Source organism: Pelecanus crispus, chromosome 16 (genome assembly GCF_030463565.1).
Source record: "Pelecanus crispus isolate bPelCri1 chromosome 16, bPelCri1.pri, whole genome shotgun sequence".
In the NCBI taxonomy this organism is placed as follows: Eukaryota; Metazoa; Chordata; class Aves; order Pelecaniformes; family Pelecanidae; genus Pelecanus; species Pelecanus crispus.
The window spans coordinates 7,228,604-7,246,844 of NC_134658.1; the positions used below are offsets into that span (position 1 = coordinate 7,228,604).

General features: G+C 61.4%; 4 protein-coding genes across 4 annotated transcripts; 2 read left to right on the plus strand and 2 right to left on the minus strand.

Annotated features, from left to right (window-relative positions):
- Positions 1-73: 73 nt before the first annotated feature.
- On the minus strand, positions 74-2,950 carry TMEM234 (transmembrane protein 234). The gene is made up of 5 exons (XM_075722065.1): positions 2,938-2,950; positions 2,131-2,282; positions 1,418-1,484; positions 1,141-1,233; positions 74-421 (listed from the first exon to the last, which is right to left on the minus strand). Exons 1-5 carry the CDS (start codon positions 2,948-2,950, stop codon positions 360-362), a joined length of 387 nt encoding a protein of 128 aa, XP_075578180.1. The 3' UTR covers positions 74-359.
- A 49-nt stretch (positions 2,951-2,999) lies between these two features.
- Positions 3,000-7,421, plus strand: EIF3I (eukaryotic translation initiation factor 3 subunit I). The gene is made up of 11 exons (XM_075722061.1): positions 3,000-3,035; positions 3,239-3,331; positions 3,474-3,561; positions 4,227-4,292; positions 4,677-4,826; positions 4,930-5,057; positions 5,340-5,450; positions 5,869-5,958; positions 6,308-6,381; positions 6,584-6,676; positions 7,013-7,421. Exons 1-11 carry the CDS (start codon positions 3,033-3,035, stop codon positions 7,092-7,094), a joined length of 978 nt encoding a protein of 325 aa, XP_075578176.1. The 5' UTR covers positions 3,000-3,032; the 3' UTR covers positions 7,095-7,421.
- A 1,013-nt stretch (positions 7,422-8,434) lies between these two features.
- LOC142595021 (myotubularin-related protein 9-like) lies at positions 8,435-11,893 on the minus strand. Its single transcript, XM_075722059.1, has 11 exons — positions 11,712-11,893; positions 11,440-11,499; positions 11,066-11,174; positions 10,613-10,738; positions 10,311-10,484; positions 9,950-10,167; positions 9,655-9,816; positions 9,386-9,527; positions 9,066-9,286; positions 8,733-8,884; positions 8,435-8,598 (listed from the first exon to the last, which is right to left on the minus strand). Exons 1-11 carry the CDS (start codon positions 11,891-11,893, stop codon positions 8,435-8,437), a joined length of 1,710 nt encoding a protein of 569 aa, XP_075578174.1.
- Positions 11,894-14,214: 2,321 nt separating this feature from the next.
- FAM167B (family with sequence similarity 167 member B) lies at positions 14,215-15,396 on the plus strand. The gene is made up of 2 exons (XM_075722075.1): positions 14,215-14,505; positions 15,133-15,396. The coding sequence occupies exons 1-2, from the start codon at positions 14,215-14,217 to the stop codon at positions 15,394-15,396; spliced, it is 555 nt and encodes a 184-aa protein (XP_075578190.1).
- The last annotated feature ends 2,845 nt before the right edge of the window (positions 15,397-18,241 follow it).

Consider the following 18,241-nt stretch of genomic DNA (forward strand, 5'->3'; position numbering starts at 1 on the left):
ATGCCTTCTACAGAAAAAACAGTTGGTCCCAGAAGCTCCTGTTGAAGGATTTATTAACCATTTACTATCCCTCCAGTGCTGAACAAGACAATTCAATCATCCTTGCCTTGAAACACCCATGGGCAAAATATTCCTTAACTCAAGACATTAAATAGGATGTCCTTGCAGCATGCCTTGTTCCACCTGGTGCTCAGGGAACATAGTCCACGTTTTCAGGTTTTTTGACATCCGTTTGTCAAAATACAGCTTCCTAGGTCCAACTGAGCCAAACGGTCTGCTGCTGAGCCAGAAGCCCCCCCTTCAGCCACGGGGGTTACCTTTGAACAGGTCCTCTTCCTCTGCTTCTCGCTGCGTCTCGTTCACGAGCCAGCTACGCAGAGCGTGACTCCCAGGACAGTGAGCAGCATTCCTGCCACAGCCCCTGTAGAAATGAACAGTAACACGTTGGGAACTTACACAGTTCAACACGAGTCAGCTCTTCTCATCGCTAAATACGTGATGCTCTGATGTCATGGTGAATAGGATAGCATAAATGTCTGGCTAGACATGACCTGGACCAGGCGACTTCTGAAGGGGGCTGGATGTTTGGTCTGCCCGTGTACATTGGGCAAAGCATGTTTCTAAGAAAAAGTTGCTGACGCTCTACGGCTGGCCAGCGAGAACCAGGCTTAAACAACAAAAAAACCCACCTCAGTGTATTCCTACAGCTACTGCGCCAGGTCCTGGTGTTTTTAAGCTTTCAGGTTTCCTCCATTTTCTGACTTTCTGAGCAGGGTAATGTTGTTGTAGGATGTAAGGAAAGGAAAGAAGGATGGGTGTTGACATTTGGGGGCTTATGGGGTATTCCTTTCCCATGGTGGGCATATTATCTGGTGCTGCTCTTATGGTTAAATATCTAGTTAGGTAAAGGCTCAGGCCTGTAAACTCTGTTAGCTTAGATAGCCAGTTCTATCTTGAACTTTACCAGCCCTGCCCACTTACAAGTCCGTTTCACTTCCTTTTCAGCTTCTGTAGCAAGAGCTATGACTTCACTAGTGTGGGTATTTGCTATTTTTCAGGAGACCAGAGGGTAGCCCGCACTATTATGTCAGCAAACAGATGCAGGAGCCAATGTGAGGAAATGTTTTAAGCGTAACTTACTTTTACCACCGATGTCCTCTCCTAGAATCCTCCCAGTCACCAGCGTGCCTATCAAAGCCAGGGAGTTACAGAGCGGTACTGCCAGGGACAGATCTGAAATTGAACAGTTTTAACACAAACAGTTTAACATGCATGATCTTGTAGAAATCATAAGACACTTGTTTTATTGGTGATTATTACCAGACAGCTGCTTGGTGTTTAGCTGAGTCACTAGAGTGAGAGCACTGATCCTCCCAAAATCCAACTGACCCACTCCATGAAAGCAACAAGAACTAACCTGCAGATGCCAAGGTGAGGTAGAAGAGGAGAGATCCACCTTGATTGAGCAGAAACGGCACCATGTACTGCAGGAGGAACACAAGCCTGTCAGCTGCTGCTGCCAAACCCACCGTGCACCCCCCGAGCGAGCGGGCAGCGAAGGAGCCCAGACCCGCTCACCCCGTGCCGTGTTTGGCAGCGGAAACGTGGCATGCTGGCGATTCTGCCGCTAGTCACAAGCTGCTCAACCTCTCAGTTCCCCAATCTGCAGAAGGCAGACCGTGCTTAATTTGTGCAAGATATGAGGGTTAATGACCTGCTGCCTATGGAAGCGGTCTCAATTCTGCACAGGAAGAGCAGTGCTATAGACAATTAAATGAAATATTACTGAGAATAAAGAATTCTGACGATAGATGGAATATTTAACATTTTAAGTAAAAGTATTGAGTCAGAAGTAAACAGGTAGGAATGACCTTATTTTACTTTTCTAGTTTTACTTTCATTATAAAATAATGCAGCCACCAAGCCAGGAAACATGAAATTAATTATTACTCTCCCCTTAATTGGTTTAGTGGTGGACTTGGTAGTGTCAGGCTAATGGTTGGAATGCATGATCTTAAAGGTCTTTTCCAGCCTAAACGATTCTACAATCCTGTTCTATGATTCTATGACCCCAAAGGCAGTTTGACACCTGGCTACCTCCCTGGCCGGGGAGCCCGGCTGGGGTCGCACCTTGTAGTTGAGGCCCAGGAAGCGGATCTCGGCCAGCAGCTGCTGCAGGCGGCCCTGGCGCCGCACCTCCTCCAGCCCCGCCGCGCCCGTCCGCAGGAATGGCCCGGTGCTACCCCACAGCACGGCCACCAGCACCAGCATCACCGCCTCTCCTGCAGCACAGCCTCGGCTCAGCGGCCTGACGGCCCCGGGGGAACACCGGCCCGGTCTGCCATCGCCACCCTCGGAGGGCCCGCAGCGGGTCAGCCCGTCCTCATGTCCCCGCAGACGGCCTGGCTTGGCCCACTGCCATCCGCCACGAGGGACAGCCTTCACCAGCCCAGCTCACTGCTGTCTCCCATCGTGAAGGACCCCACTCTGGGCCTGCTGATGCATTCCCCTCAGGGAAAAAGCCCGCAGCAAGCCCAGCCTGCAGCCACATCCCCCTCAGGGCAGGCCCCTCACGGGGCCATGCTCCCTCGAGGAAAGCACCGGAGCCAGCCGAGCCCGTGGCCCCAGGGAAGGCTCCAGTGCAGGCCCAGCCTCTGTGGCCATGTTGTCCCTTCAGGGAAGGCCTCACAGCAGAGCAAACCCACGGCCACGTCCCCGTGGGGTTGCCCCGCAGGGGTGCAGGCCATGGCCCTGCTCCACCCTCAGGGCAGCCCCCCCCGGGGCCCATCCCGCCGCCTCGTCCCCCCCTCAGGGAAGACCCCGCAGAGGTGCAGCCGGTTGCTATTTCCCTTCCCAAGGGAAATCCGCGTTCCCCGCTCAAGCCAAACCCTTCCCCGCCGCCCCGGGAGCGGCCTCCCCTCAGTCCCGGAAGCTCACCCACGGGCGCCATAGCGACGGTGACGTATTTCCGTCCTGTTCACCCTTTGAACCGGAAGCGATCGTGCTGGGCCTCTCGTCTCAGCGCTGCCACCATGGTGAGAGCCGGGCTGGGGCTTGGGGAGTGACCGGTGGTCGTGGCCGGTGGTCGGGCGTTGCTGGGCCCCCGGGACGGGGCTCCCGGGCCGCGGCGGGCGTGGGGGGCGGCCGCCCCCCACGCCCGCCGCGGCCCGGGAGCCCCGTCCCGGGGGCTGAGGCCGCGCCTCGCCTGAGGCATTAAATGGCGTCTCTCCCCTCGCAGAAGCCGATCCTGCTGCAGGGCCATGAGCGCTCCATCACGCAGATCAAGTACAACCGGGAGGGAGATCTGCTTTTCACCGTGGCCAAAGATCCCGTGAGTGCGGCGGGCCCTGCCCGCTCCCCCCCACCCCCGGGGCTGCAAACCGGCCCCCACCGCCATAATTGACCGGCTGCTCATCAGTCCCATTAATGAATCCGTCAGGTAAGAGGGGGGCTTGGTTATTTTCTCCTCCCAGATTGTCAACGTTTGGTATTCGGTGAACGGAGAGAGGCTCGGCACCTACAACGGCCACACGGGAGCTGTCTGGTGCGTGGATGCAGACTGTATCCTTTGATCGCAGAAACCAGTTTGTCTGTCCCATGTATTTTCTTCACAGTGATTCACTTGAGCTGATTCCTCCCAGCTGCTGCGCTGTTTCCTCTTGAATCATAGAATCGCTTGGGTTGGAAAAGACCTTTAAGAGCATCCAATCCAAACATTAACCTACACTACCAAATAATGAGGACCAAGAAGAGGAGCACGGGGGCGATACAGCGTGTTTAACTCTTTGTCCGTCTGTCCCTGACTCCATCTTTTGGGTATTTTTCTTCCTGGGCTGTTGTTTGGGATAACGTGCACAGCGTGCCCTGTCTGCTCTCGTTTGTGCGTCGTTGCTTTTGCTGTGGTGGCCCTGGGAGCTCAGGGAAGGTGTCCGAGTTGCGCAAAGTCTTCCGTCTCCAATGTGGGCAGCAGGCAGCGGAGACAAAAATGCGCAAAGGTTGTGTTAATGCAAGAGCTGCGACCTTTTTCTTTCATATTTCAAGAGGGATTTGTAATGGGAGCACTTGGACTCCGTGTCTGTCTGTACTGGAGTATTGCTGGTGCTGGAATGGAGCTTGTCCAATCTGTGTAATACAGCTTTTTAATCTTGTGCATAAATATTCTCTGGGAGTTTAGAGTAGCTTTCTGGGGCTGATAATGCACTGATATTCCCTAACTGATGACCTAGGGGACACACGACATGTGCTCACCGGCTCTGCAGACAACAGCTGTCGGCTCTGGGACTGCGAAACGGGTAAGACCCTTCTCTGCCCACGTAGCTGCCTTTGAGTCGCAGCTCTGTCCTGCCATGAAGTCTGCTAAGCTTGGAGGACGTGGTAGCAGCGTAACATGTGCTTGTTCCCGCCCCCCCCGAAAGAAGTCTGAATCCTAACTCAGACTGCTGGAGGGGAGGGTTTGTGTATGTGTCTGGTTTCTAGCGAATATTCAGTGAATTTACTCACTTTACCGCCCAAGTAGTCAAAACGTGCGGTTAGTGCTTGCAGGTCACTGGACCTGCTCATCAGCTACTCCCGATGCTCTCATTCTCCCCCTGACCCTGCCTGTCAGCTGCTCGTTTTCATTAACCTCGCGGTGCAAGCCCCGGTGAAGCGACTGACGGTTTCTGCTCTGTGTCCAGGAAAGCAGCTCGCTCTGGTGAAGACCAGCTCAGCGGTGAGGACGTGCGGCTTTGACTTTGGAGGAAACATCATCATGTTTTCCACGGACAAGCAGATGGGATATCAGTGTTTCGTGAGCTTCTTTGACCTTCGGGATCCCAGCCAGATCGGTGAGGAATCCGGGCCGGTGCCTGCACCAGGGAATAAGGGGAAGCATTGATCACTGGAGCCGGTGCCACTGTGTCTGTCTGTCTCCTTCCTTCCTTCCTGCAGAGAACAACGAGCCTTACATGAAAATCCCCTGCAGTGATTCTAAAATCACTAGCGCTGTGTGGGGCCCCCTGGGAGAGTTCATCATCGCAGGACATGAGAGCGGAGAGCTGAACCAGTTCAGTGCCAAGGTCAGCCTGATAAGGAACAGCATCTCCCTCGGGCAGCAGTGCCTGGGGGAGGATATTGCAGCGTTCCTGTTGTGGGCATGGGACAGACTAAGGGCCTTTTGGCTCAAACCAGCAGCCTCATGGAAGGATGCTTGAAGTATGCGGCTCCCTTGAGCCAGGCCGATGTACCAGCCTCTGCCCTGCTGCTGACAGCGACATCTCCTGAATTGTTTTTAACGGGGAAGTTGCATGTGCGCTCGCTTTGCTTGCCAGCACGCTGAAACTGCCTTCTTTACCTTTCAGTCAGGGGAGCAGCTTTCAAACATCAAGGAGCACACCAAGCAAATCAACGATATTCAGACCTCCAGGGACATGACCATGTTCATCACTGCCTCCAAGGACAACACCGCCAAGGTGAGGCGTCCCGTCAGAAACGCAGTGGACTGTTGGTGTTTGCTTGCAGGACCTCTGCTCAGAGCCGTGGCTATCGCAGAGGTTTGCTCCTTAGGAATTTGAGTAAGTGTAAAGTCAAAGCTTAGTGGGAAAGTTCACCGAGAAAGGGGAGGCACCACCACGTTAAATTAAGAGCCAGGCATTAGAAACAACGTTGCCAAAATTAAGGCTGCAGTTTGCTACTGCCGGAAGGTGATAGAGGTGAGAGTTACCTTAGGCCGGTATTCTGGGATTCTGGGGAAATGTTTTTGGGATTTAGGTGCCCATGAGTGACTACAGAGCTAACATCTGCCCAGGTGAGGACTAGCAGCCAGATTTGTGTGACTTAATTGGGCTGCCAGTGCTCTTGCAGAATAACTCTCTCCCTTTTGCCTCCTAGCTATTTGATTGCACGACACTTGAGCATTTGAAGACCTTCCGGACGGAGCGACCGGTGAACTCTGCTGCACTCTCCCCCATTTTTGATCACGTAAGAATGAGCTCACTCATTGTAACGGTCTTACTGCGACTCCCGCGTTGTCCCAGGTAGCTGGAAGGCAGAGCGTCGCCAGTACAGCTAAAAAACATGACCGTAGGATGGGTCTGGGGAACTGTACTGCAGTCTGGTGCAGGGAACAAGGCTTTGTGTCCTCTGATCTTCAAACGAGCGTGTCTGGGAGGCAGGAACTTCTTGGGGGCTGGAGTTGGGCCTGCTTGTGAGTTTGTGGGATCTGCTGCGTTAGCAGGAGGCTTCCCCAAGGCTTGGCTCTCTCCTCTACTGGCTGCTGCTGAGCGTGGTGTAAGCGGCACTGAAGTGTTGTGGCTTCTCTCCTTTGCAGGTCGTGCTTGGTGGTGGGCAAGAGGCCATGGATGTGACCACAACCTCCACCAGGATTGGCAAATTTGAGGCAAGGTTGGTCCTTTTCCTCTGGGAGAGTCAAGTCCTCACCTGGAAGACTCCTGACAGCTCAGGAGTGCTTGTCCCAGAGCATCTTGCTCCTGGCAGTGTTGGAGGAGTCATTAAACTTGCAGAGCTTTTTTGAGGAAACCCTGATCGTGTCCCTAACCAGGCTCCCGACTTCTTGTGATAATTTAAATCATCTTCCTTCTCCCAGGTTCTTCCACTTGGCTTTTGAAGAAGAGTTTGGCAGAGTGAAGGGTCACTTTGGTCCGATAAATAGTGTTGCTTTTCACCCCGACGGAAAGAGGTGAGGATCTCTGTGGGTCTTGCAGCGTGCCCCAGTCAAGCCTCGCCTGCCTTTTGGTTAGGATACACTGGGCTCAGGGGAGCTCTGCAGTGGGAATGGACCCAGCACCTTCCTTAACTCTCCTATCCCAGCCTTGCCTCCCCCCAGGCTGTCTGGGGGGTTCGCTTATGCCCTGTTGCACATTTTTGCTGCGTCACTGATAGTGTTTCTGTCCTGCGACTCCTTTATTAGTTTTTAGAGGGGGTTGTGAGAACAGACTCCGATACCGGTATAAACCTAGACACTGTGAGCTCCTGACTACATCGATGACTTTATCTTGTTTTTCCTCCCATACAGTTACAGCAGTGGGGGTGAAGATGGCTACGTTCGCATCCATTACTTCGATCCCCAGTACTTTGAGTTTGAATTTGAAGCTTAAAGGAGGACTTCCTCTCCTCTTCCACTCCATCGGCTCATGCGCAGAGCTGTTGTGAGGCCTGACGTTAGTCTGCTCCACGGGAGGCAGCGGGAAGCAGTTAGCAGCAAACTCGGGGGCTGTGTGAAGGTGGGGAACGAGAAACCCGGCTGGCTCAAAAGGGCAGGACTGGCTTTCACAGGAGGTAGTGAAGGCGAGGAGGGGATTTGGCTGCCTGCCTGCCCCCGGGGATGCTAGCTTCCTGCCCTGCTGGGCATATTTATACATCAGGGGAGGGAAAAAAAAAAAAAATCATCAGGAAATAAATAGAAATCTTTTATAAACCACAAGGAAAAGCACCTCTGTGGATTGTTCTGGGTTTTTTTTTTTTCCAGTCTGGAACAAAATTAACCTGAGGGCTTTGCTTTCCCAGCTCTGTTGGCAGTGCCGTGCTCCCCACCCGTGGGCAGACAGCAGTGCTGTTACTCCTGAGCCCTCTGCCCGCCCCAGGTTAACTCTTTCCCGGGGAAGCTCTGCAGCTACGGTTCAGGTCCGACCCTGAAGTGTCAACAGGCTGGAAGCACAGCAGCCAGTTATTGTTTTCCAGACAACACACACGCGCCCAGTTCTGGTGCTTTGTTTATTTGCTGGACTGACCCTGAGCCAACTTTCCTCATGGAACAGTTATTTCCTGCGCTAGTCCGCTTGTGTTGCAAATCCTCATCCTTCCAGCCCTCTCACCCTGTGTCTGTCTGTCTGGAGGGGTGGTTCGTATCTCTTTCCTTCCTCCAAACTGGGTTCAAGGGCAGATTTCCTAGCCTGGCTCCCAGCTCGGAGCAATTGACGCAACACTTAAACTGCAGCCGGCGTGCCCTTTGTGGAGAGGGGTCTTGCGGGTTTAGCGTGTTCTGCCGTTTAGTTTTTGCAGTGCCGACCGTGCCTGGCAGCTGGGCTGGGGCTGCGAGCCAGGCATGCCGCGGCGGGAGCTGCCGGAGGCCGGTGCTGCTGGGCACATCAACCTTCCGCTGCCTCCTGCCCTTCTGCTCCGCCGGCAGTCCAGGTACAAGCGCTGCTGAAATCCTGCTGGGGAAGAGGGCGGGAAGGGGCCCTGCTTGTGAGGGAGCGGGGCTGCTCCTGCCCCTACATAAGAGCGGAAAAGCAGGCGTGGGCTGCGAGAGCGAGCACTTTACTGAAACAAGCTCAGTCTGTGCGGCCCAGAGGCTGCTAAAGGGAGTCTGTCCCACCCTCCCAGAGCTGTCCTCCGGGCTCCACGGGACCTGCGTCCTGCACAGCGCTTCCCAGGGAAAGCTGCAGCGTCACCTCGGCCCAGCAACCCGCGGGGACCGAATTGCCCAGGCTGCCATTCATCTTTCATTCTCTGTCCGGGCAGTGGGGTCAGAGAGGGACCGGCTCAGCCTGTTCCCCGCGCTCTCCTTGACGGGGGGGTCGTTGTCCTCTGCCAACCGCTGGATCTCTGCCCAGGCCTCATCCAGGTACTGGGACGAACGGATCCATCGGAAGAATAAACCTAGGAGAGAAGGGGCTGTGTGTTATTTCAGCCGTGCCGTAGCCCTGTCGAGAGAGGGAAAATCAGCAGCTTTCCCTCGCCCAGCCCAGCTCGGAGCTGAAGATGGGTTTTTGAGAGCGCTGGAGCCAGCTTACCCTGCCAGAGCTGGATGCTCTGCGGCTCGACGGAGGGCCAGATGACCAGGGCGTTGTGCGAGTAGAGAGGGTTCAGGTACTTCTGCTTCTCCCCAGGCTGGTTCAGCCAGGCCCAGAGGGAGTGCGTTCTTTCCTTCACTTTACACAGGCACCTACAGGCGATTCGAGACGCGTTTCAGTCCCCGCGGTCCGTCACGGGGCCAGGCGTGACCCACGCTGTGACCGGGAGGGCTTTGCTCTGCCCTATCCGGCAGCGTGACGGCAGGGCCAGCCCTGCCCTGGCCACAGCACGGTCTGCCCCATTGCCGCGTCCCCACCTCCCGCCCCACTCGCCTCTCCTTCTCGTTGTTGCAGAGGAAGGTGCCGTAGGCCGAGGCGTAGGCGTTGTCGAAGAGGGTGAGGAGGAGGTGCTCGCCGAACTCGAGGGAGAAGGGGAACTGGCGGCTCAGCTGCCACACGCAGTCAAGGAAGAGGAGGAAAAGCGGTGCCTCCTGCTTCAGCCGGGCGTGGGAGTAGGCAGAGCGGGCGCAGCGGAGGTGGAAGGGATGGCCGGCCTGCGGGAGCCCCCCGAGGGGGAAGAACAGGGGTGAAGGGGAGCTGGGGGTGCCCAGCTGGGCTCGGGTCCTCAGCCCCCTCGGGACTGCGGGTCTCACCTCGATCCACTCCCGCTCCAGCAGCCCCTGGAAGCCCACCAGCGTGCGGCAGGACGGGTCCAGGATCACCTGGGCCAGCGCCGTCACCAGCAGCGTCGTGTCCGTCCCCTCCGCCCCGTGCACCAGCACGCTGGCCTCCTCCCTGTGGGCAAGCGCGGGCGGTCGGGGCGATGCCGGCTGTGCCGGCGAGCCCGGGATGACACCTGAGGTTTGTGCCACACCGAGAGTGTTGCAAGGGGGAAAGCCGTGGGGCAGCAGCCCCCCCTTACCTGTCCATGCACTGTGCGGCCAGGCAGGCCGTGCTCAGGGCCGCCTTGACGTGGCTCAGCCAGCGGCAGCTCTCCAGCCGGCTCAGCCACCGGTCCATGTTGATGGAGGGGTCGTTGCAGGCTTCCACCAGCTTAATGAAGCTCTCCTGCAGCGGGCGGCCTCTGGGAGGGGAGGAAAGCGGCGGTCAGGGGCTTGGCAAGTCGTCTTTTTGGGGGGCTGGAGTCCCCATGCCGTTGGCAGGGCAGCGTGACCACCCGTGTCATGAGAGTGCCAGGCCTCAGCACGGCCCCTCACCTCTCCAGGGGCCGGTGCAGCCGCCTCCACTGCGGGTAGGAGGACGTGGGCTCCGTGCCCCCCCCCGTCATCCGCGCCTGCTTTGCCGCCTGGGCCGACCGCGTGTCGATGATAAAGCCCCGTTCCCCCTCATCCAGGACCGTCCCCAGCAGCATCTCGTCCTCACGGCAGCGCTTTCGGTTGGGGCCCGTCAGCGGCTGGCTGCTGCGGAGCATCACCTGCGGGGTGAGGGACGGTGGGCAGCGAGAGCTGGGGGGCACGGGGGGAACCCCACAGGATGGGGGGGCTTCAAGCCGCCTTCGCCCGAGGGCTGGCGGTGACGGGAGAGGGGACGAGGGGCAGGACGGGGAGACGGACTCACAGTGCCGTTCCTGGGGTGGTAATAGCAGAGGACGGGGAATCGCCCGCCCTGCCGGAAACGGGCGGCCTTCCGCAAGGTGTCATCGTCCACCGCCGCCGGCACGATGACGGCCGGAGGGTACGTGGGGCAGGTGGTGAAATCCCGGTTCACGTCGCTCAGCCGCCACTGGCTCGTCTGGGGAAGATGCGGGGTCGGGGGCTGCCTTGGGTGCCTCCCTGGCAGCGTGAGCCCCAGCGGGCAGCCCGGCTTGGGTCGGGGGAGTCGCTTCCCAGCCCGGCCGGGTCTCTCCCCTCCGGGCTCACCTGCGAGGCGATCTGTTGGAAGTACTGCTCGAGGGGGAAAAGGTGCCATCCTTCCTCGAGCTTCAGGGTCTGGGGTCTGTAGAAGAACGGGTACATCATCATCACGGAGTCCACCGAGGAGAGGGCCTGGAGTGGGAGCAAAGGTGGAGCTGGTCGTGGGTGGGAAGCACGGAGATGGCTGGGAACGTCCCCACCACGTCCCCGGGGCAGCCTCTGCAAACCCCATCCCCGCTCCTGGCCACGTCCCAGCCGCAAGCGAGGGCTGGGCGGGCAGGTCCTGGCACCACCAGCCCCGTGGGCACCCTGTGCCAACACTGCCCAGGCCAGGAGCTGAGTATTCACCCAAGTTAATGACAGACCGAGAGCAAACACTGCAGGCGGCCGCTTTCTCCTGCCAACCCTTTGCACGCCGGCGCGGCTTGGGCCAGGCTCTCCGGCCAGCCGGGAGCTCACCTCGATGGAACCGGCGATGTTGAGACACTCCTCCATGCCCGGGATCTCCAGCTGCAGCACCTTCAGGTCTTTGCACCTGAGCGTGATGGTGCCGGAGGAGCCGGCGAGCCTGGGAGAGGCAGGAGGAGGGTCAGGGCTGGCCGTAGGTCCGTGCACACAGACAGACAGATGCATGACAGCGCCGAGCTGCCCTCTCCCCCTGGGAGGGCTGTGCCAGTGCCAAATTGCTGGCTCTCATCCGACACCGGTGGCACGCCTTTCTTAAGCCGGGATTTCCACCATCTCCCTGCCCTGCCTGGGGCCCAGCGGGTGCCACCATGGTTAGCACAAAGCCGGGCGGGTTAGCAGAGCCAAGAGAGTGTTAAAAGCCAAACCTGGTGTCTCGCGGGGAGCCATTAGTCCGGGGGGGCTGGTACCAGCCTAAATTCTGCACTCTGAGGCACGGAGGAGAAGAGGAGGTCAATGCCCGCTGCCACGGGCATCCCCGGTGCGGGCGGCGGGGAAGAGGACGGGGCTCGGCGGGCAGCGCCGTGGCGTGGGGCGGCCGGACGCTGCTGCCGGGAGAGCAGCGGGGAACCTCCTCCAGCTAAGGCAGGGGTGACGCTGCTAGAAGGGAGCGCGGGGCCGGCCACGGGGAGAGACCCACCTCTTCTCCACGGCATCCACGTTGCGGATGAGCAGCCAGAGCTCCATGTCCCCCCCGGGGCAGGAGGAGAGGAGCAGGTGGTGGCTGGTGATGCACAGGGTGCCCTTCACCGCCGGCAGCCCCGCGCACGACAGCAGCACGCTCTCCACCGTCGCCGTCTTGATCAGCTCAGAGAACTCCATGGCGGTGCCGGCGGGTGCCGAGCGCCAGCGTAGCCTGCCTCTGCCAGGCACAGGGACCTGCCGCCAGCGGCTGCCGCGGGGCTGGGGGGAGAAAGAGGAAATCCTGCAGCAGCACGGCCCAGCCTGGAAACCCTCTCTTCCCTCTGTGTCAGGCTGGGCCCTGCAGCCTCCCCCGCCTCTTCGTGTTTACATTGTCACCTATAGCATATGGAGCTTCCTCCTTGCAAAATGCAGGGCAGCGTGACTTATTTCCTCCCCCGGCAGCGCTGTCGTTGCAGATGGGGAAACTGAGGCACGGGGCCGAGGGGGCTGAGCTGGCTCCGGGCTCCCTGGCAGCGCCCAGACCCCGAGCCGGGTACCCCATGCCCGGTGCTGGCTGCGCTGCGGCGGCGGGGGGATCTTTGGTAGCTGGTGAAAATGCGGCTGCTGCCTTGCGGGGAGCAGCTCCGCGTCCTTCCCTGCCTGCGGCGGGGCCTGTCGCGCTGGGGCCGTATGGTGCTGCATCGCCCGCTGCCAGACCCCCGGCACCAGCCTGAGCCCGGCTCCCACGGCTCTGCCTGCACCCACGGCCACCCCCGGGCCCGGGGATGGAGCAGAAGCTGCCAAGTGCCCTGGGTGAGGAGGAGGAGGGTGAGTGGCTGGCAGCGCTGCCTGCCCCGGCCACCCCTGCGCTTACCTGCTCGGGCTCGGCGGCAGGCGGGGATTTCGGGGTGCAAGCGGGGTCTGTGGGGTGCAAGCAGAGGACCTCAGCGTGCAAACTCGGAACTGTTGGGCATAAGGACGTCAGCGCGCAAGCAGGGATCTCGGGGTGCAAGCAGGGGACCTTGGGGTGCAGGCAAGGATCTCAGGGTGCAAGCGGGAGACAGGGGGGTGTAAGCAGAGACCTCGGGGTGCAAGCAGGGGACCTTGGGGTGCAGGCAAGGATCTCAGGGTGCAAGCGGGAGACAGGGGGGTGTAAGCAGAGACCTCGGGGTGCAAGCAGGGGACCTTGGGGTGCAGGCAAGGATCTCAGGGTGCAAGCGGGAGACAGGGGGGTGTAAGCAGAGACCTCGGGGTGCAAGCAGGGGACCTTGGGGTGCACGCAAGCATCTCAGGGTGCAAGCGGGAGCCCGGGGGGTGCAAGCAGGGATCTGGGGGTGCGAGCAGGGGACCGCTGGGCATAAGCAGGGGACTTCAGCGTGCAAGCAGGGATCTTGGGGTGCAAGCAGGGCACCTGGGGCTGCAAGCAGGGGAGCTCAGGGTGCAAGCAGGGAGGCGGGCGATGCCCCGCACAGCCCTGCCATGCCGGCGGGGACGGCGGCTCGGCGCAGGGCTCCGCGCCCGGCGGATGTCGGGTTTAAGGTGGCCCGGCCCCGGGGCGGCTCCACCGGCGGGCAGCGGGTGCCGGGGCCGGCGGGACGGGCGCTCCGCTCCCCGGGACGGGGGGCGCGGGAGGGGCTGGGGGGTCCCGGGGAGGGGTGCACGGCGTGGGGGGCGAGAGCGAGGGGACACGGGGGCTCGCAGCGCAGCACGGCCGCTGCACGCCGGCTCTTTGGGGGGGGGGCCTGGAGGGGCCGGGGGGGGCCGGCCCCGGGGCGGGCGGTGCCCGTGGGGCGCAGCCCAAACCCGTCACCCCCCGCCGCGGCTCCGGAGCTGCCCCGGGCAGCGCTTCCACCGCCGGGCGGGGCGGGGGGGCAGCGGCCCGACCCGGTTCCACCTTAACGGCCCGGCCGGGATGCGGGTCCCCAGCTGCCCCCGGCTCCTCGCCCCGGCCCCCCCGCAGCCCCCGCCGGTTTCTTTTTCCTTCCTCGGGCTTTTTTTGGGCTCCCCCCCCCAGCCCCGGCCGGGTGCGGGAGGGCGGTGGCACCGGGGATAAATCATCCCCGCTCCTCCTTGCCAGCGCGTCCCGGCGAAGGCTTCCTCCCGGGGAAGAGGGAGCCTCCTCCCAGCTGGAGACAATAATGCTAAAAAAGAAAAGGAAAAATAAAACCAAACCCGACACCAAACAAAACCAAAAAAAAAAAAAAACCCACCCCAACCCTCCTCCTTTGCACGCCTCTGGATAAGGAAAGTTCCTGCCCGTTGGAAGTGTCCTCGGCGTCCCCAACCTTTATTGTTCCGGGGGTGAATAAATAGCCGGGACGCGGGTGCAGCCGGGGGAGTGAGTGGGTGGGTGGGTGCCCGTGGTCAGGGTGCTCCTTGCTTTGTGGGTGCAGTGGGGTGCCCGTGGTCAGGGTGCTCCTTGCTTTGTGGGTGCAGTGGGGCAGAGGCTCCCTTTGCACAGCGGCGCTGAGCGGGGAGAGGTCACCCGAGGGTTTTGGGGGGCTCCGGTGGGTGCCACCATGCCCTTCGGCCACCTGAAGTTCAAGGAGCTGGGCGAAGAGGAGCCCACCTGGGAGGAGGAGAGCCTGGACAGCGTGAAGGCGCTGACGGCCAAGCTGAAGCTGCAGACGCGGAGACCGTCCTACCTGGAGTGGGAAGCCCGGGTGCGGGGGCAGCCCTGGGGTAGCCGGACCCCCGAGGGGGCACGGGGAACAGAGCAGGGCCCTGGGCACCCTGAGGATGAGCGGGACGGTGGCATCTGTGGCTTCGCCACTGTGGAATTGGCTCTGGAGTGGCTCAGGACGGAGCTGGTGAGTAGCTGCCAGTGGGATGGGGGGCACGAGGAGTGGGCAAGGGCTGAGCCCCAAGGCAGGGACGGGGCCATGGGGCTGCTCCGTGCAGAGGGAGCGCTCGCAGCCCGACCTCACGCAGCCGTGACAGCGTGCGCCGGGGCCAGGGCTCTCCAGCCGCAGCGCAGTGCTTTGCTCCTTTGCCCGGCACAGCCAGCGTACGTGGATTTTTGCAAGGCGCGAGTGGCTCTGCGGTGCCGCAGCTCTGCCCGTGGCCTCTGCACAGCGCTGGGGTCACGGCTCTGTCAGGGTCTGCACTTGTCACCCCCCCACCTGCTCTGCCGGTGGCACGGCTGTGGTGGACTTTATTGGTGCAGCACAGCCACTGCGGCTTTCATGGGGTTGCACAGGAAGCAACAACCATGCAGGTACAAACCCACGGGCATCCGAGCTGACTCCGGGCTGTGACCCCGTCACAGACCCTGTGCCGACCCTGGGACCGTGTGCGTGGGCTCTGTGCTGATTCCAGGCCCCCGGTGGGGTTGTGCCCTGGCCCAGCCCTGCTGCCCCAGCATCCCCGCTGCGTGGGCAGCCGACCCGGCAGCTGGTCCCGCTCCAGCCCTGACGCCTGTCTGTCCCCCCGTGCAGCGGGAGATGCAGGCTGCGGACCAGCGCCTGGCACAGCAGCTGATGTGCCTGCGGGCGCAGCTGCACCAGCTGAAGGTGGAGCAGGCCTGCCACCAGCACAAGGAGATGCTGGACGATGCTACCTTCGGCCTCAAGGGCTGCGAGGAAGACTCGGACCTGCTCTGCAACATCCCACCCAAGGCCGCCTTCCTGCTCTCCACGCCACTCAAGCACATCGGCGTCACCCGCATGAACATCAACTCCCGACGGTTCTCCCTCTGCTGAGCTCGACAGACTGCTTGGCTCCGAGCCCGGACGGGAGCCTTGCAGGCACCCATGGGTGCATCTAGACCTGGTGGGGCTCACGGATCCCTCCCAAAGTGCTTCGGGGACTGCAGAGCTGCTGCCGGGGCTGAGCTCCCTCGGGGCAGGCGGTGCTGAGCCGTGGTGCAACGCCGTGCCACGGTGGCATGGGAAATGCCACCGTCCCCATTGGGCACAGGGTGTTTGGGGGCACCCGGTGCCCTGCCCCTAAGGATGGTGGGGTCAACCACAGTGGAAAATGTGGGGAGCAGGCCTTTGAGGAGGAATAAAAGGAGGTGAAGGTGAGAGCTGATGTTTTTTTCCTTTTGTTGCATGCACCCAGGCACCTGCCTGCACCTCCAGATGCGGCTCCCGGCCCTTCGCTGTGGGCGATAAGGGTGTGGCAGGAGGGACCACGCTGCCATCACCCCTTCCCCAGCTGCTCCCCAGGGCTCTGGCTCACGGGGTGGACGGCTTCTCACCGGTTTCTGCTGCAGAACGGTGCCGTGCTGCGGAGACAGTGTCTCTGCTTTGGAGACCTCATTGTCAGCCTCTCCCCGGGCGCCCCTGACAGCGGGTGGGTGCTCAGGCTGTGCCGTTGCAGGAAACGCTTGTCACTGAGCCGGCTGTGAATTGAGGGGTTGTTTTTGAGGCTTGAGGCCAGGAGGTGCCGGGGGCCGTGCTCAGGGTTCGGCAGCCCCCGCGTCCCCATCCTGCCCCATCTCCCGACCCCCTGCAGCGCTGTGCCTGGCACAGGAGGGACCCCAGGGGTAGTGGCAGCCGGGGCTGGCAACGCTGCCCTCGCCAGGGGGGTTTGCTTTTGGCTTTTTCCATTCCTCCCTTAACGCCAAACCCTTTGCAAAAGAAGTCGCCGCTTGGGGATGTGACTTTCACAGAACGCTTTTTGCAAGCGGTGCTGGGAAAGATGTGGGGGGACCCAGCGATAATTTCGGGGGCCGCTTCTCCTTCGCAGGGTAGCAGCAGGGCACGGGGAGAACCCAACGTGCACCCCGAGGCTGCAACGTACCCCAGGGCCCGGCAGCGCTCCCCACCACCCCTTTCCCAGGGCACCCGTGACGTTGGCGAGCACGATGGGAATGGGGCTGTGCGGCTGCCCCTGGAAAAAGTCCCTGCTAGGGTGGGTGCTGTGTCTGGTGCTACCGCTGCGGTGCCCCCCCAGCTGCCGCAGCCCCCCCGGCGCAGCTGGGCTTCCTGCCCGTGCCTCCGCAGAGCAGCCGGCAGATACCTGTGGCTTCATGTTTGATCGTAAAAGCCAAGACAATAGCGTTGTGGTTGCTCTGCTCTGAGCTGTCTCCAAAAACACAGGGCTGGCAGCCTGGCCAGGACACAACGTGTCCCCTCCGCTTCAGCCACTGTCACCACAGCGCTCAGGACGCTGGGGTCTGGGGTGACCCGATGGTGACGGCTAAAGCGGGGGCTGCGGCGTGTGGGATGAGTCCCACAACCTGCGTGGGGTCCGTGGGAGTCAGGGGCAGCTGGCGCACGGCACGGCCAGCCTGCCCACGCTGGGCACCGGAGAGGGGACAGCACAGGGGACCGGGGGGCTCAGCTAGCCGAGACTGCCCAGGCAGCGGGCGACAAACCCCTGCCCGTCACTGGCCCCTCGCAGCACGTCTCCCACCCCACGGGACCCCGCTCCCCCGCCGACCGAGGGGCTCAGCATCCCCTTGCCCACCCGGTCCCTGGGGATCGGTGGCTGGGGGCACCCAGAGCAGGGACCCTCCGTGCTAGGGATGGCAGGAAGCCATCGGGGTTTGTCACTAGCTCTTGCGGTTGTGCGCAAGCTGCGAACCAGCTTCTCTAGAGTTTGCTCATGAGGCAGGAAACCAGGGCAGGCGGCGAGCAAGAGCGAGTGACAGCGGCGGGGAGCGCGCGCCCGCATGCAGGGGGCTCGTCCCAGAGGGTCGCCGCGCTCCGGCCGGGGATGGAGAGGACGTGAGCGTGGACGGCGCCTTCGCTTTTGCTGCCGGGCCATGGGAGTCTGAGAGCGGCTGGTCCTCACCTTGCTGCCAACGGGTAACGGAGACCAGGGGGGCGGCGAGAGGGTTTGCACCCTCCAGATGGGAGCTGGGGACCACCCGGGTGCCTGGGGGGGGGGGGGGGGCCCATTACACCCTCCAGGGTTGCCCCTCAGAGGGGTGGAAATGGGAGTTTGGGCTTGTCGCTGCGGTGGGACGTGAGCGTTGGTGCCCAGGCGAGGGATGGGGGGAACAGGGCCGTGCTCCCCATTCCTCTGTGGCCTCCCAGTTGGGGTGAAAGCCGCTGCCCCAATGCCCTCTGCCCGCCTGGGGGGCTGCCCAGGGTGGGAGCGCCGGCCCCCTCGCAGGGCTCTCCCCGAGCCCCCATTTCCAGGGCAAAGCGGGAGTTTTGTCCCCAACGCCAGGCTCTCACCCGTCCAGCTGTGGGCAAGAGCAGCTTGGGGACAGGTTTAATGCTGGTCCATCAGGGTCCACCGCCCAGTTTGGGGGGGTTCAGACGCTGAGATACGCCTGGTTTTGGTGCTGTCTGAGTGCAAACACCTCCCCGCTGTGATGGCAGCTGTGGGGCCGTGGTCCTTTGCGTCTCCGCAAGGCTACGCCGGCGCAGGGCTGACCGTCCAGCTGGGTCACAGCTGGTTTGGGGACATCCGGGGCACCCCGGGGAGCTTTGAAGAGGATCAGGGACGGGGTCAGCCCAGCCTTCGGCCCTCCTCACGCCTGCCCATGCTTGTGACCAAACCAACCAGACCCGGCCAAAGAAGCGTGTGCGGAAGGGCCAGCCTAGGGCAGCTCCTCCGGCGGGAGCCAGACACGCTCCCGAGCAAAGC

What these genes read in the sequence shown, in the direction of transcription:
- TMEM234 (XM_075722065.1), bottom strand. An exon ending in CCTCACCTTGGCATCTGCAG is followed by an intron (nt 1,234 to 1,417) that starts GTTAGTTCTTGT and finishes GTTCAATTTCAG; the next exon opens with ATCTGTCCCTGGCAGTACCG. An exon ending in AGAGGACATCGGTGGTAAAA is followed by an intron (nt 422 to 1,140) that starts GTAAGTTACGCT and finishes TCATTTCTACAG; the next exon opens with GGGCTGTGGCAGGAATGCTG.
- EIF3I (XM_075722061.1), top strand. An exon ending in TCACCGTGGCCAAAGATCCC is followed by an intron (nt 3,332 to 3,473) that starts GTGAGTGCGGCG and finishes TTCTCCTCCCAG; the next exon opens with ATTGTCAACGTTTGGTATTC. An exon ending in TGAACCAGTTCAGTGCCAAG is followed by an intron (nt 5,058 to 5,339) that starts GTCAGCCTGATA and finishes TTTACCTTTCAG; the next exon opens with TCAGGGGAGCAGCTTTCAAA.
- LOC142595021 (XM_075722059.1), bottom strand. Translation starts at nt 11,893, where the DNA reads ATGGAGTTCTCTGAGCTGATCAAGACGGCGACGGTGGAGAGCGTGCTG. An exon ending in GGCTCCCCGCGAGACACCAG is followed by an intron (nt 11,175 to 11,439) that starts GTTTGGCTTTTA and finishes TGCCTCTCCCAG; the next exon opens with GCTCGCCGGCTCCTCCGGCA. An exon ending in TGGAGCGGGAGTGGATCGAG is followed by an intron (nt 9,287 to 9,385) that starts GTGAGACCCGCA and finishes GGGCTCCCGCAG; the next exon opens with GCCGGCCATCCCTTCCACCT.
- FAM167B (XM_075722075.1), top strand. Translation starts at nt 14,215, where the DNA reads ATGCCCTTCGGCCACCTGAAGTTCAAGGAGCTGGGCGAAGAGGAGCCC. An exon ending in AGTGGCTCAGGACGGAGCTG is followed by an intron (nt 14,506 to 15,132) that starts GTGAGTAGCTGC and finishes CCCCCCGTGCAG; the next exon opens with CGGGAGATGCAGGCTGCGGA.